Raw genomic sequence first — 16027 nt, forward strand, 5'->3', positions numbered from 1 at the left:
ACCCTGCCTCCTTTATACAAAAGGGTGGACTCACAGCAGCCATATTGTCAGAGTAGAAAAAAAAAACTCTTCATTAAGTCCACAGCTAAAAATAACCACTAATGGGGATTCCAATTTATACTATTTCCACTAAAACGTAAAAAAAAAAAATTAATAAAGGGATTCATTTGTATTTTCTGCTTTATATTGCTTTTTTCTTTTTAGTGGAAAGAGTATAATTTGGAGTCAACATTAGTGGTAGTTTTTAGTGCTAAACTTAATTAAGAGTTTTTTTCATACTTCATTAACATTTTGTTTTAATGTAGGTTTATTTAGCACAACAGCTTAGCATTGGTATATACAGTATCTCACAAAAGTAAGAACACCCATCGCATTTTTGTAAATATTTTATTATATCTTTTTTCATTTGACAACACTGAAGAAATTACACTTTACTACAATGTAAAGTAGTGAGTGTACAGCTTGTATAACAGTGTAAATTTGCAGTTCCCTCAAAATAACTCAACACAAGCATTAATGTCTAAACCACTGGCAACAAAAGTGATTACACCCCTAAGTGAAAATGTCCAAATTGGGCCCAACGTGTCAAGATTTTGTGTGGCCACCATTATTTTCCAGCACTGCCTTAACCCTCTTGGGCATGGAGTTCACCAGAGCTTCACAGGTTGCCACTGAAGTCCTCTTCCACTCCTCCATGATGACATCACAGAGCTGGTGGATGTTAGAGACCTTGCGGTCCTCCACCTTCCATTTGAGGGTGCCCCACAGATGCTCAATAGGATTTAGGTCTGGAGACATGCTTGGCCAGTTCATCACCTTTTACCCTCAGCTTCTTTAGCTAGGAAGTGGTAATCTTGGAGATGTGTTCGGGATCGTTATAATGCTAGATTACTGCCCTGAGGTCCAGTCTCCGAAGGGAGGGACTCATGCTCTCCTTGAGTATGTCACAGTACATGTTGGCATTCATTGTTCCCTCAATAGACTGTAGCTCCCCAGTGTCAGCAGCACTCATGCAGCCCCAGACCATGGCACTTCCACCACCATGCTTGACTGTAGGCAAGACAAACTTGTCTTTGTACTCCTCACCTGGTTTCCGCCACACATGCTTGACACCATCTGAACCAAATAATTTTATCTTGGTGTCATCAGACCACAGGATATGGTTCCAGTAATCCATGTCCTTAGTCTGCTTGTCTTCAGCAAACTGTTTGCGGCCTTTCTTATGCATCATCTTTCGAAAAGGCTTCCTTCTGGGATAGCCCTGCAGACTAATTTGATGCAGTGTGCAACGTATGGTCTGAGTACTGACAGGCTGACCCCCCACCCCTACAACCTCTGCAGCAATGCTGGCAGCACTCATACATCTATTTCCCAAAGACAAGACAACCAAATCTATTTCCCAAAGACAACATGTGGATATGACGCTGAGCACGTGCACTCAACTTCTTTGGTCAACCATGGTGAGGTCTGTTCTGAGTGGAACCCGTCCTATTAAAATGCTGTATGGTCTTGGCCACCATGCTGCAGCTTAGTTTCAGGGTCTTGGTAATCTTCTTATAGCCTAGGCCATCTTTATGTAGGGCAACATTTCTTGTTTTCAGATACTCAGAGAGTTCTTTGCCATGGGGTGCCTTGTTGAACTTCCAGTAACCAGTATGAGAGAGTGAGAGTGATAACACCAAATGTAACACCCCTTGCTCTGCCTTTCACACCTGAGACCTTGTTACACTAATGAGTCACATGACACCGGGGAAGGAAAATGGCTAATTGGGCCCAACTTGGACATTTTTCACTAAGGGATGTACTCATGTTTGTGTCAGGGTTGGCTTAGCTCTTCCTTCTCAGGGCTGGCTGCTCAGCTATTGGCTAATTGCCAGCTCTCATCTCTCTCCACAGTTACCCAGCTGTTCCTGATCTTTCTCATCTGACCTGCCTACTTAAAGCTGTCCAGCTCACTTCATCTCTGCCTTCGCCTTGGTCACATCACAAGAAACCATCTCCTGCATAAAGACTGGCCTGCTGACATCCCTTCTGGCTCCTTATCCTGTTTGCTCTTTCTCCACTTGGATCCCTGACTTCTGGCCTGGCTGATTACCTATGCTTTGACTACGCTTACTCTATTTACCTTTTTATTTTTTATTAATAAACAAGCGTGATTTAATTGTACTTCAGTCTCGGTCTGATTCATGGTTTCGGACAGTTTGTTGTCAGCAGTTTAGACATTAATGGCTGGCTGTTGAGTTATTTTGAGGGGACAGCAAATTTACACTGTTATACAATCTGTACACTTCATTACTTTACATTGTAGCAAAGTGTCATTTCTTCAGTGTTGTCACATGAAAAGGTATAATAAAATATTTACAGAAATGTGAGGGGTGTACTCTCTTTTATGAGATTATGTATATATCTTTTTAATACATATGTGTAGCACAATTTAATCGGCGATTTTACACTATGTTTGGCTCCTTTGAAGATATATGCATGGTTCTGTGATCCATTACCCCCTGAATGTTTGGTTGGAATGGCAGAGAACCGCATTGGCTTGCAGAAGAAGCTCTTAAAAGCATACACATATAAAGAGCTTTTTGATCTCCATAACTAGAGATCGGCATCTTTTGGTAAGTGGCTATGGGATTTATTTACTAAAGGCAAATCCACTGTGCACTACAAGTGCACTTGGAAGTGCAGTTGCTGTAGATCTGAGGGGAAGATCTGAAATTAGGGGAAGCTCTGCTGATTTCTATCATCCAATCATGCGCAAGCAAAAATGCTGTTTTTTTTTGTGCATGTCCCCTGCAGATCTACAGCGACTGCACTTCCGGTAGTGCACAGTGGATTTGCCTTTAGTAAATAAACCTCAAAGTGTTTGCGTGGTGGAGGAACTATTGTGAGGAACACTTTTTGCTCACTGTGTCCTGAAGCTTTGATTTGCACTCCCTTTTCACTGGGTCTTAAAGTCTGGATCTACCTCATGGACTTCCCTTTTTGTATTTCATCTTTTCCATGCGTTGTGTGACATGCATTTGTTTGCACATACATATGATATTATGAGTTTGAGTGTTTTTATTGTTTCACATTTTTGTACATATTTATTTAATATTCATTCACATTAAGTGTATTCTGTATCTTTTTCATGCGTAGTGTGACACGCATTTGTTTGCACATATATATGGTTAATTGATTTACATTTTTGTATATATTTATTTCATGTTTATTCAAGATCATTGTCTTGTGGTCACTATTCATATTTATTTATGACATTTGAAGGAAGCATTATGGTTCTTAATACCAATTGTCAGTGTGCAGCATCCAGGGGTTCACTCAGCGCAAAAATTATTTTTATGGGCAATTCGTTCTCCACTCCTGTGCCCATTTTCAGCTGACAGCTGGCTAAAATCTGCTGTTGACGGTCATCACTCTGACAGTCCAGGCTGGGGAAAGATCCTGACTTTACAGTCGGAGTCCACCCAGATGCCTGGACCTTTAGCTGACTTAGCCTCTCAGTGAGCCGCTGGAAGACTCAACCAGCAGCTGCCACCCCCTCCACAGCCCAGCGCACCAGTGAGAGCTGGCAGTGAGTGACAGTAATGGCTCTCTGCTCAGAGCGGAGGGGAGAATTGAGCAATCAGCGGTGTTTGACCGCTCAGTTCTCAGTGCAGAGGTGGTGGGGGATAGATGCAGCATCGAATTGATGCTGCATCCACCTAGGTGAGTAAAAATGTTTTCTTTTTTTGGGAATCTTATATTTCTCTTTTAAACATCAACTTTAAATTGCGTTTTAAAATATTTACTTTTTTTTTTTTATAATAAGCAAAAGAAAATCCCCCTATTGGCTTTGTAGGTCACGCATGTCCCTGTTTAGCTGCCACATGCACGGCTCAAAGAAGTACATGTTTCCTGTTATGAAGTTCAATTCTGAACATTTGCAGTGTGGAATATCATCAAAGGCTTATATATTAAAAGAGCAAAACCAGTCAACAGAGATGCTGCATTCTAAATTGAAAGTGTAGTTGTTAAATTGGACTTTTTTCAAGTAATTGTCAATATGACATGATTAAAATCAGATCAGGAGACTTTCATGTTGAAATCCAAGTAATTCTCAAAGAGTACACACATTTTTTCTCACAGTTGTACATTCCATAGATGCATCTTTTCCATAATACTGTACAGAGAAAGCATCAAAAATAAGGGTAGATAAATGAAATAACGTATGTCCCATTGACACTGTTCTATGCACATTTCAGTGCACAGCTTTGATCATTTTAACCACTTCAGTCCCGGAAGGATTTACCCTCTTCCTGCCCAGAGCACTTTTTGCGATTCGGCACTGCGTTGATTTATCTGACAATTGCGTCGTCACGTGGCGTGGCTCCCAAACAAAATTTACGTCCTTTTTTTCACACAAATAGAACGTTCTTTTGGTGGTATTTAATCACCCCTGTGGTCTTTATTTTTTGTGCCATGAACAAAAAAAAGAGCGACAATTTTGAAAAAAGCACATTGTTTTTTACTTTTTGCTATAATAAATATCCCCCAAAAATGTTTTTCCTCAGTTTAGGCCGATACATATTCTTCTACATATTTTTGGTAATATGTACACAGTCCCAGCATCCTCTGGGACTGTGGCATCATAAGGGGCGGGACATCACCCGGCGATATCCCTATATAAGTCGCTGCACACCGCGTCCCTGTCATTGCGGCCAGAGAGAGCGTCGAGTCAACATCTCAAGGAGGACGAAGAACAAGAGAAGAAGAGAAGGCGGCGGCGGCGATAGAAGACCAGGCCACCGCTTGTAAAAGAGCTGGAAAAAAGCGCAGAGGCCCGGGAAGAAGAACCGAAGAGGGGGACAAGACCCCCAAAGAGGGGGACAAGACCCCCGAAGTCAGAAGAAGACCCCCGGGCGGCGACGAAGAAGAAAGCCGGGCTCCTTCGCTAGTAAAAGAGCTAGCAGAAGATAGCGGAGGAGTCAGGCGAGAAGACCCCCAAGATGGAAGAAGACCCCCGGAGCTGTACAATAAATTATTTTTAACCCTTGTGTGTTGTGTTTTATTTACATTTTTTACCAGGTGAAGGGGTAGGGTGGGGGGCTGGTATCTGGGGGCCCCCTTATTAAACGGCCAGGGTTGTCGCGAAGAGGCCCTTGTCCTCATCAACGTGAGGACAAGTTGCTTTGGGGTGGGGGGGCGCAGGGTCCCATTACCCCAAAGCACCCCCCATGTTGAGGGTACGCGGCCTGGTACGGTTCAGGGGGGATGCTCACTAGTCCCCACCCCCTTTCCTGACCGGCCGGGCTGCGTGTTCGGATAAGGGTCTGCTATGGACTTTGGGGGGACCCCATGTCATTTTTTTGGCATAGGGGTTCCCCTTTAAATCCATGCCAGGCGATGGGGCACGTGAGATGTCAATTTTACCATTGGAGGCGGTGACATTGACTAGTTTCGTCTATAGAATATTTAAAAAAAAGTCAGTTACTTTGCAGAGTAACTAATTACTTTTCCAATGTAGTAACTGATATACTAACGCAATTACTTTTTGGGAGAAGTAATTTGCAACTTAACGAATTACTTTTTTAAAGTAAGATGACCAACGCTGGTCAGCACAGCACAGGGATGGTGGGAGCCCCTCATAATGATAAATTCATCATAACAAACATTCCGAATTGTTATGAAAAGTTAACGAACCTAACGAAAATTCGTATTTCGTACGAAATTTCAGGCATAAATTACGAAATCTGAATTAATTCTTATACGAAACGGAACAGAATGAAACAAAACAAATTTATTGACGGCGCATATGTCTAATTGACACCATCTGAATCAAATAAATGTATCTTGGTCTCATCAAACCACAGGACATGGTTCCAGTAATCCATGTCCTTAATCTGCTTGTCTTCAGCAAACTGTTTGCGGGCTTTGTTGTGCATCATCTTTAGAAGAGGCTTCGGCGGCGATAGAAGACCAGGCCACCGCTTGTGAAAGAGCTGGAAGAAAGCGCGGAGGCCCGGGAAGAAGAACCGAAGAGGGGGACAAGACCCCCAAAGAGGGGGACAAGACCCCCGAAGTCGGAAGAAGACCCCCGGGCGGCGACGAAGAAGAAAGCCGGGCTCCTTCGCTAGTAAAAGAGCTAGCAGAAGATAGCGGAGGAGTCAGGCGAGAAGACCCCCAAGATGGAAGAAGACCCCCGGAGCTGTACAATAAATTATTTTTAACCCTTGTGTGTTGTGTTTTATTTACATTTTTTACCAGGTGAAGGGGTAGGGTGGGGGGCTGGTATCTGGGGGCCCCCTTATTAAACGGCCAGGGTTGTCGCGAAGAGGCCCTTGTCCTCATCAACGTGAAATAAATGTATCTTGGTCTCATCAAACCACAGGACATGGTTCCAGTAATCCATGTCCTTAATCTGCTTGTCTTCAGCAAACTGTTTGCAGGCTTTGTTGTGCATCATCTTTAGAAGGGATGACAGCCATGCAGACCAATTTGATGCAGTGTGCGGCGTATGGTCAGAACACTGACAAGCTGACTCCCCACCCCTTCAACCTCTGCAGCAATGCTGGCAGCACTCATACATCTATTTGTCAAAGACAACCTCTGGACATAATGCTGAGCACGTGCACTCAACTTCTTTTGTCGACCATGGCGAGGCCTGTTCTGAGTGGAACCCCTCCTGTTAAACTGCTGTATGGTCTTGGCCACCGTGCTGCAGCTCAGTTTCAGGGTCATGCCAATCTTCTTATAGCCTGGGCCATCTTTATGTAGAGCAACAATTCTTTGCCATGAAGTGCCATGTTGAACTTCCAGTGACCAGTATGAGTGAGTGAGAGCAATAACACCAAATTTAACACACCTGCTCCCCATTAACACCTGAGACCTTGTAACACTAACGAGTCACATGACACCGGGGAGGGAAAATTGGTAATTGAGCCCAATTTGGACATTTTCACTTATGCTCGGTTCACACAGGGGCAACACGACTTTCAACACGACTTTTGGAGGCAAATTGGACACGACTTGGGGCGACTTACAACACGACTTTAAGTCACCCCAGGCCAGGTGACTTTTGCTGTGGCCAATCAGAGAATGAGCTCTCAAGGGGGAACTCTACGCCAAATTAAAAAAAAAATGGCATGAGTTCCCCTTCCGAGAGCATACTAGACCCTTGGGTCTGGTATGGATTTTAAGGAGAACCCCCTACGCCGGATGATGTCCCTGCCCATTATGATGTCACAGTCCCAGCATCCTCTGGGACTGTGACATCATAATGGATGGGGGCATCATCCGGGATAAGTTGCTGCACGCTGCGTCCCTGTCATTGTGAGATTGCAGAGACAGCGACGAGGCCACAGCTCCTGAAGAGAAGAACATAAGATGGCGACAGCGGCAGCGGCGACAGAAGACCGGGCCACCGCTTGTAAAAGAGCTAGAAGAAGGCGCGATGGCCCGTCAAGAAGAACCGAAGAGGGGGGACAAGACCCCCGAAGTCGGAAGAAGAGGGCGGAGGCGAAGAAGAAAGCTGGGCTCCTCCGCTAGTAAAAGAACTAGCAGAAGATAGCGTAGGAGTCCGGCGAGAAGACCCCCGGAGCTGTGCAATAAACTATTTTAACCCTTGTGTGTTGTGTTTTTTTAATTTTTTTCCACAGGTGAATGGGTAGGGGTACATTGTACCCCATACTCATTCCCATAGGGTGGGGGGCCGGGATCCGGGGGCCCCCCCTATAAAAGGGGGCTCCCGGATTCCGATAAGCCCACCGCCCGCAGACCCCGACAACCCTTGTCCTCATCAACATGGGGACAAGGTGCTTTGGGGTGGGGGGCCGCGCAGCCCCCCCTTCCCCAAGGCACCCCCCATGTTGAGGGCACGCGGCCTGGTATGGCTCAGGAGGGGGGGCTCTCGCTCGTCCCCACCACCTTTCCTGGCCGGCCGGGTAGCGTGCTCGGATAAGGGTCTGGTATGGATCTGCCATTTTTTCCACTTAAAATTCATACCAGACCTAAGGGCCTGGTATGCTCTCGGAGGGGGAACCCCCGCCAATTTTTTTTAATACATTTGGCGTGGAGTTCCCTCTTGAGAGCTGATAATTCTGTGAGAGTCGCCTCCGAATAGACGGAGATCTGACTTGGAGGTGACCTCCATTGAAATCAATGGGTACCAGTCGCCTACAAGTCGGATTGAAGTAGTACAGGAACCTTTTCTGAAGTCGGAGCAACTTCAGTAGTGTGCATTAAGACGGCTCTCTTTCACTTACATTGATTTTTACATGTAGCGCGACTTAAGGTGACTAGGGGCGACCTGAAGTCAGATCTGAGTCGCCCCTGTGTGAACCGAGCCTCAGGGGTGTACTCACTTTTGTTGCCAGCGGTTTAGACATTACTGCTGTGTGTTGAGTTATTTTGAGGGGACAGCAAATTTACACTGTTATACAAGCTGTACACTCACTACTTTACATTGTAGCAAAGTGTCGTTTCTTCAGTGTTGTCACATGAAAAGATATAATAAAATATTTACAAAAATGTGAGGGGTGTACTCACTTTTGTGAGATACTGTATGTGTGCTTCCTAATAGGTAACCAGAGTCCTCTTCCCTGATTTCACAATCAGACCTCCTCCTCCTCCTCCTCCTCCTTTTACTGTATGCCTCCTCCTCCACTCTCGTACTGCATTTTTATTACAGGTGTTGCCGAAGAGTAAAAAAAAGTAACAAGGGTGAGGCATATGACCCAAGGAAATGATTCTACGACAACTATCATGTTACCAGTCCAGATAATGATATCGTCAGGGAATGACTGTCCTCTTCATTCTCTACAAGCTCCATGCAAATCTCACCTAATGCTTTCTATACAAGAGTCACATACAAGCTGTGATGTCAGCTAATAGCAATAGCAACCTTTTATATAATGTTGCTACCTCTGTTGCTATTTCTGACTCTACCAACGTCTCTTTCAGGTAAGTGCTAAATGAATAATTTAAAGGTTTGAGGGACTTGAATTTTACATAAAGTCTGCTAATTATGTAATAATAACATGTAAAAATCTTTTCTAAATGTTTGCAATCTTTAGTTCACACCCTTGTGATCATACATACAGTCATGCCTTAGTTACTGGCAAAGTGAGTCACTTGCTGACATAAATATTAGGTAATTCAGTGCCAAGATCTTTACCAGTTCTTCCTGGTCTGCACACATGGCGCATACATTAAAAACCCTAAGTGATGATCTCATATTCTCCTGATTCTTCTTTCTGTGGAATAGATAAATAAATAGATGGGGAGCTTAGTTAGAAGCATGTGGCACCTTATGAACATTCTTGTGGGAAATTACAGATTCACTAATTAGGTCACAAATCTTGCCATTGGAATCTTTGAAAGAAGGTAGCAAGCCTATCAATATTCAAACTAAAACTCCAACATTACATTGGTCCCCTATGTTGTATGTGAATTGAAACAGGGACCCTATACATTATTAATGATGACAATATTATTTAGCTAAGGACCATTAAACGTTCGTGACATGGAATTAAGTGCTAATGCATTCTTCATTGATCTGTATACTTTAATCACTTTTCTACTGGGGCAATTGTTAAATTTTTTTGTGCACAGGGTAAATTCTGCATTTTTCACTGGAAATTACTTTAAACTCCCAAAGAATTACATATTTTGTGAAGAAAGGAGCCTTGGAATCTATTTCTTCTATTGCACAAATTCTACACAGCCTAAAGTTACAGAAGTAAATTAATTTTAGTACAAACAAACACATATTAAACCATTTTTTTGATACATTTTAAAAGATTGGGTTGAATTGGGTAAATATATTTCAAAACATGTCGAGCCTTAAAATTGTGCATATCCTGGAAATCGCAAATACTATGTTGCAATAGTTTCTATAGGCAACACTTTAATCACTTATGGACCGGACCATTTTGCTGGTCAAAGACCAGACCACTTTTTGCGATTCGGCACTGCGGCGCTTTAACTGACAATTGCGCGGTCGTGCGACATGGCTCCCAAACAAAATTGATGTCCTTTTTTTTCCCACAAATAGAGATTTCTTTTGGTGGTATTTGATCACCCCTGCGGTTTTTATTTTTTGCGCTATAAACAAAAATAGAGCAACAATTTTGAAAAAAAAACGCATTCTTTTTTATTTGTTGTTATAATAAATATCCCCCAAAAATATATAAAAAAACATTTTTTTCCCTCAGTTTAGGCCGATAAGTATTCTTCTACATATTTTTGGTAAAAAAAATTGCAATAAGCGATTATTGATTGGCTTGCGCAAAAGTTATAGCGTTTACAAAATAGGGATAGTTTTATGGCATTTTTATTAATAGTTTTTTATTATTTATTTTTTTACTAGTAATGGCGGCGATCAGCGATTTTTATTGTGACTGTGACATTGCGGCGGACACATCGGACATTTTTGACACATTTTTGGGACCATTGTCATTTATACTATAATCACTGCTATATAAATGCAGTGATTCCTGTGTAAATGACACTGGCAGTGAAGGGGTTAACCAGTGGGTGGCAGTGTAGGGGTTAAGTGTTCCAAGGGGTGTGTTACTAACTGTCGGGGGCTGGGCTTTCATTTAGTGAACACTGATCTCTGCTCCAATTACATGGAGCAGAGATCAGCATCACTAGTTGCTAGGCAGAATGGGGAAATGCTGTTTACACGGCATTTACTCCATTCCACCGCCCCGTGAGACGATCGCGGGTATGCCCGCGGTGATCGAGTCCGCGGGACCTGCAGCTGGACTCACGGGGGTCCCAACCGGCATGCGAGCGCGCCGCCGGCGGCGCGCTCGTGATGGCAGGGTGGCATTGAAGATTGGACGTACCTGTACGCCAATATGCCTGCCGGTGCCATTCTGCCGACGTACATCGCCGTGCGCCGGTCGGGAACCGGTTAAAAACCTTTCCGGGTTGTCTTTTTAGAGTTGACCCTAGAACTATTGCGTTTACTCCTAAGTTCAGGATAAAACCCCACATGTGTAGTACAATTTATGTTTAGATACATGTGCACTCCATGCATAGTTACATAGTTAGTAAGGTTGAAAAAAGACACAAGTCCACCCAGTTCAACCACAAAAAAATAAATAAAAATATCATACAATCCCATATACCCAATTCTATACCCACAGTTGATCCAGAGGAAGGCGAAAAACCCCAGCAGAGCATGATCCAATTTGCTAAAGCAGGGAAAATAATTCCTTCCTGATCCCCCGAGAGGCAATTGGATTTTCCCCGGTTCAACTTTACCTATAAATTTTGGTACCCAGTTATATTATGTACATTTAGGAAATAATCCAGGTATTTCTTAAAGCAATCTACTGAGCTGGCCAGAACCACCTCTGCAGGAAGTCTATTCCACGTTTTCACAACTCTTACTGTGAAGAAACCTTTCCTTTACATCAGCTACAGTAGCCAGGAAATGACAGATCTGACAAAATAAACGTGCTTGTGGATTTATTGGTGGAGGGGGCTCGAGAAATAGATCTTCCTCTATCTTCTCCTGCTTTGAAATTGTAAGCAGTTTAAGGTGGTCTTGGACTCCCTGAAGGAACAGGAGAATCAGAAACTGCACTTCCAGAGCCCCGTAAAAGTGACCTACAGTTGCCCTAAAAGTTTACCTGAAAGTTGATCACTGGCTGACAGAGACAACAGCCATGAGCTCGTTTTAACCCCTTAAACCCCTTGAAAATCACATGGAAAAGCAAAAAGACAATATGATGGAGATTATGTGGCATGTGACATGTCGCAACAAGACACATTGGAAAAAAACAAAACATGATGGCATGATGTGTACTAGATCAGTCAGTATTGGGTAGTATTTTCATCTGTTTTTAACTGCAAAGATTGTGTTTTAGCTATAGTGCCACTAATAATCCACATAGCTTCTTACAGCATGTCATTTTTACATTAGTTCACATGAAATGGGATGACAAACTTTCCTGGGATAAAAATATTAGTGAAAAATGATACACATCTGGGTAATGAACAACCAAGTGTAATTTAGTTGTATGTCCTGCCATTTTTTTTCTTTTGGGTGGATAAGTTTTTACTGCTATACAGGATTTGGGAAAGAGATGTACCCTCACTTCCTGTTCTGCTAACAATGTTTTACCAGACAGGAAGTGTGGGGAACTCTCCAACAGCAACACAGACAAATATAACAGTGATTTTCTTTACTAGGGTAGAGGAGGTATAGAAATCCTGTCAGATTTTTATCTCTGTCTGTGAATTATGCTTTTCCCTAATTTCCTGACAGGAGTTTCAATCCTTCACTACTCTGGCCAAAGCTAGAGAAACTTTTTTGGATGACATCTTCTTTAGTTTCCCATGTTCCTAAAGCCTAGTACACACAGGCTATATGTCGGGTGGCATTGGCCGGTTCAATAGAACATTCGCCCTGTGTGTACTGCAGCCGGTCAGACAGAAGCCAGCTTCTGTCGATGGGGCATGACCGAAAAGGGTCTGCCGATTGGCCCCCGAATGGAGGGTTTTTAAGGGGGGGGGTGTCCCCGCTGTCAGAACACAATAGCACAGCAGGGGCGATCGCTGTACTAACATCGCATGATCAGTGCAGCAGCTCCCCTGGAGCTGTCAGTTTTTTTATATTCAGGCCTGCTGGGCTGAACATAAAAAAACTACTAGTGAGTACTAGGTTTTAGTCACAAGCTTATCAAAGAGTAAAATACTTCTGAGAGAAAAAACACCTGACATGGCCACAAAGACCACAATATCGAAAACAACAGAAACATGTACACGGAAGGAGTCACTGGGTTTATTTATATAGCTTTGCAGCATATACCCCCCCCCCCCCCAAACAATACCTACTGTGACTCAGAGGCATAACTAGAACCTTCAGGGCCCCGGTGCAAGAAATCATAAAGGCCCCCCCCCCACAATGGTGAAACACCAGGGCCTGAAAAAAAAAATGACATTGTAAAAATAAATTAAATAAAATGGTCAAAACAAATAAAATAACAAAAATAAAACTACTGACACCAGTGATCGAAATAACGGGTCACAAAGGTCGCACTTGCACCTTTGTGACCCAGTAGTCTCATCATTGGTGTCAGTAGTTTTATTTATGTTATTTTATTTGTTTTGACCATTTTATTTCATTTATTTTTACAATTTATTTTTTATTATTTTTTACAATATTTTAGAAGCCCCGTTGGGGGCTTTGCGGTAATATCAGGGGTCTAAACAGACCTCTGATGTTCCCCCTTTCAGACAGAGAAAGCAGACTGAGGACACAACCCCCAATCTCCATATCTGCAGTCTCAGCTGTACAGAATGAATGGACTGGAATAGCTTTGTACAGAGCTTTCCCTTTTTTTGAAGCATAGTAAAGACAGTTTATTATGCATCAGTTATGAATGAACAGAGTCAGCGATCGGTGTGGATCACTGACTCTTATCATTAAGACTAGGAATGGGCTGGTAAATTTACCATCCTAACACATCCCCTGCAGCAGCTGGTGGGAGAGGGAGGAAGCCGGCAGTTCTGTGGGAGTGGCAGGGGGAGTTGAGGGAGCCAAGGGAGTACACAGGGGCCTGGGGGCAGCGGGAGCTGGATAGGAGGGGTGGCGAGGATGACATGTAGAGGAACCGATTCCCTCCATTTTCCTCCCGCAGCTGCTGAAAGGCTGTAGGAGTGAGATGGAGGGGATTGGTTGTTTTATATGCCACCCCCACTATCCCTCCTCTATATGCTGCCATTGCAATCCCTGTACATACGCCTCTGTCCATTCCATCCTGGAACAAATCCTTTCCACTCCCCTAATCCTCTGCAACGCAAATCCCCCTTCCAAGCGCAACACCCCTGCAGCGCGGCACAAATCCCTCCCTCCCCCCGGTGTTTCAGCTTAGGCACCAGGGGCATTTGCCCTGCATCTCTTACAGGGTGCCAGGGGTCCCAGATGCTGCAATTGCTGCAATTGCCCACTCTGAGGCCGATGGCATCTCTTTGATTGGAGGGGTAAGAGGATATGTGCTAGAGGGGGTGGGTGCTTTGGGAGGGGACAGGACTTACAAGGTGTGGTGTCAAATCCGAATCCTCCAGCCCCCTGACCTCTGCTTTCTGAAAGCATCCCCCAGCATATATCTGCTTATCCCCCACTCATCACTCCTCCGGGTGTATGTTCATTCCTCTGAATACATAAAATGACACAGACCTCAGCAGCACAGCTCTTCACATTCTATATGCCTCCTCCCCGGCTCCTCCTGTCTGTATATGCACAGGAGAACATCAGAGCCAAGGAGGAGGAGTGAGCAGCAAGTCAGCGGGGAGACATGCCGGCTGCCACAGAGGGGGTGATTGCTGCATGTGGGGCACGGGGCACCCCACAAGAGATATGGGGCAGATGTCATGAGTGCCCACACTGGTGCACCCCATTAGCCAGAGAACTGGAGCTCGCTCCTCAGCACTGTGCTCCAGGAATTAGCTCAGCATGTCTAAAACAGATTTTCCTGGGGGAGGGGCACAGGGCCCCGATGTCGATGTCCTGCCGATGATGCCAGGACGGCAGGGCCAAGTCGCGACAGCGACAGCGACTGCTGGGACCTTGATAATTCGGCCACTGCAGTGACTTCTACGGTTGCCAATTGCTTAAGCTCTTGAGGTGAGTGATATTCTTGAATGTATTTCCTTAACCACGGAGTAGTAATTGTTTGAGTATATAAAAGCCAAAATGTATTAAATTCATCTAAAAAAGAAAACACAACCAAAAGTAACATGCATCCCCATTAGTTTAACAGTTTTCAAAATTGTTACAGAAAAACATTCTAAAGTTGTTTGGCTCAAAAAACTAGTATATCCTCAATTAATAACTTGTTGCAAAGCCGCACAGGGCATAAAGCACGATTATAGCAATGTAAAGTCATAAAATGTGTTCTAGTTGAGACTGGCAACAGGGATTTGGACATGATTTTCTGCACATGCTTGTCTAATCTTATTACAAAAAGTTCTGTATAGTCGCACGGTTGATTGGCAGATATTAAACAATGAAGTTGATTTACTAAACGAGTAGAACATTTTCACTTTCAAAGTGAAATATTGCTTTGTAGAGTCATATTCTCCTCAACACATGCTACAGACTATCTCTCCTTCTCCCTTCAGCACAATTCATCAGGCGCAGCTAGCACATTGTTAGGTCTATCCCTGGTTTCAGCCAGGCCTTAACCACTTGAGACCCGCGCTATAGCCGAATGACGGGTACAGCGTGGATCTCATTTTCCGGGACTACATCTATTGACGTAGTCCCGTGCACGAGCGGCCTGCGCGCCCCCTGAGGGGCGCGCGCGGCGCTCTCTGTGATCGGCGAGTCTACAAGACTCGCCTGATCACCGATCCGTGCAAGGGGTCGATCCCGACCCCTTATCACGTGATCAGCTGTCAGCCAATGACAGCTGATCATGTGATATATAACGGAGCCGGTAATATCACATGACATCAGTTCCGATCACGGCCAGCCCTGCCAGTGCCCACCTGCCCCCTGCCAGTGCCCACCTGCCCCCTCATAACTATTCATAATAAAAAATTTGTGCCCCCCCCGTCAGTGCCACCCAGCAGTGCCCATAGTGCCACCCAGCAGTGCCCACAGTGCCACCCAGCAGTGCCCACAGTGCCACCCAGCAGTGCCCACAATCTGCCTCAACAAAGGTTCTGCACCCCAGTGCCACATATCCGTGCCCATCAGTGTCATCTACCAGTGCCCATCAGTGCCCAGAAGTGCCGCCCAGCAGTGCCACCTATCAGAGCCACCTATCAGTGCCACCTATCAGTGCCCATCAGTCCCATCTATCAGTTTCCTTATTACAGGCAAAAAACAGTTCTGGCGCTAGCTGCCCTCTTCGGTGGACTACTGATCACAGTCAATCCTTTGCAGATCCTGACAGCCCTCTCGACTGCGGTGGCCTGACTTCACTGTCAGTAACATCACAGTCTCTCCCGCTGGCTCTACATCCATTTCTGACTGCACGCTCCCAGTCCGCTCCGGCATGCCTCTACCAGCTCTTTTCCGACT

General features: G+C 44.5%; 1 protein-coding gene across 2 annotated transcripts in view; it reads left to right on the forward strand.

The window, feature by feature from the left end:
* The first annotated feature begins 8639 nt into the window (after positions 1 to 8639).
* LOC143987774 (interleukin-20 receptor subunit alpha-like) overlaps positions 8640 to 16027 on the forward strand; it is an 82060-nt gene continuing 74672 nt past the window's right edge. The window contains exon 1 of one of the 2 annotated variants that reach the window (XM_077486781.1): positions 8640 to 8940. Coding sequence is in view for 1 of the 2 variants with exons in the window: in XM_077486780.1 (XP_077342906.1) it covers positions 8892 to 8940 (49 nt within the window). In the remaining variant the exon portion in view is untranslated. The remainder of the gene's footprint in view (positions 8941 to 16027) is intronic. The other variant, XM_077486780.1, reaches the window with a different exon arrangement.

Source organism: Lithobates pipiens, unplaced genomic scaffold, assembly GCF_037356315.1.
Source record: "Lithobates pipiens isolate NorthernLeopardFrog02 unplaced genomic scaffold, aLitPip1_a1.2 Scaffold_18, whole genome shotgun sequence".
NCBI lineage: Eukaryota > Metazoa > Chordata > Amphibia > Anura > Ranidae > Lithobates > Lithobates pipiens.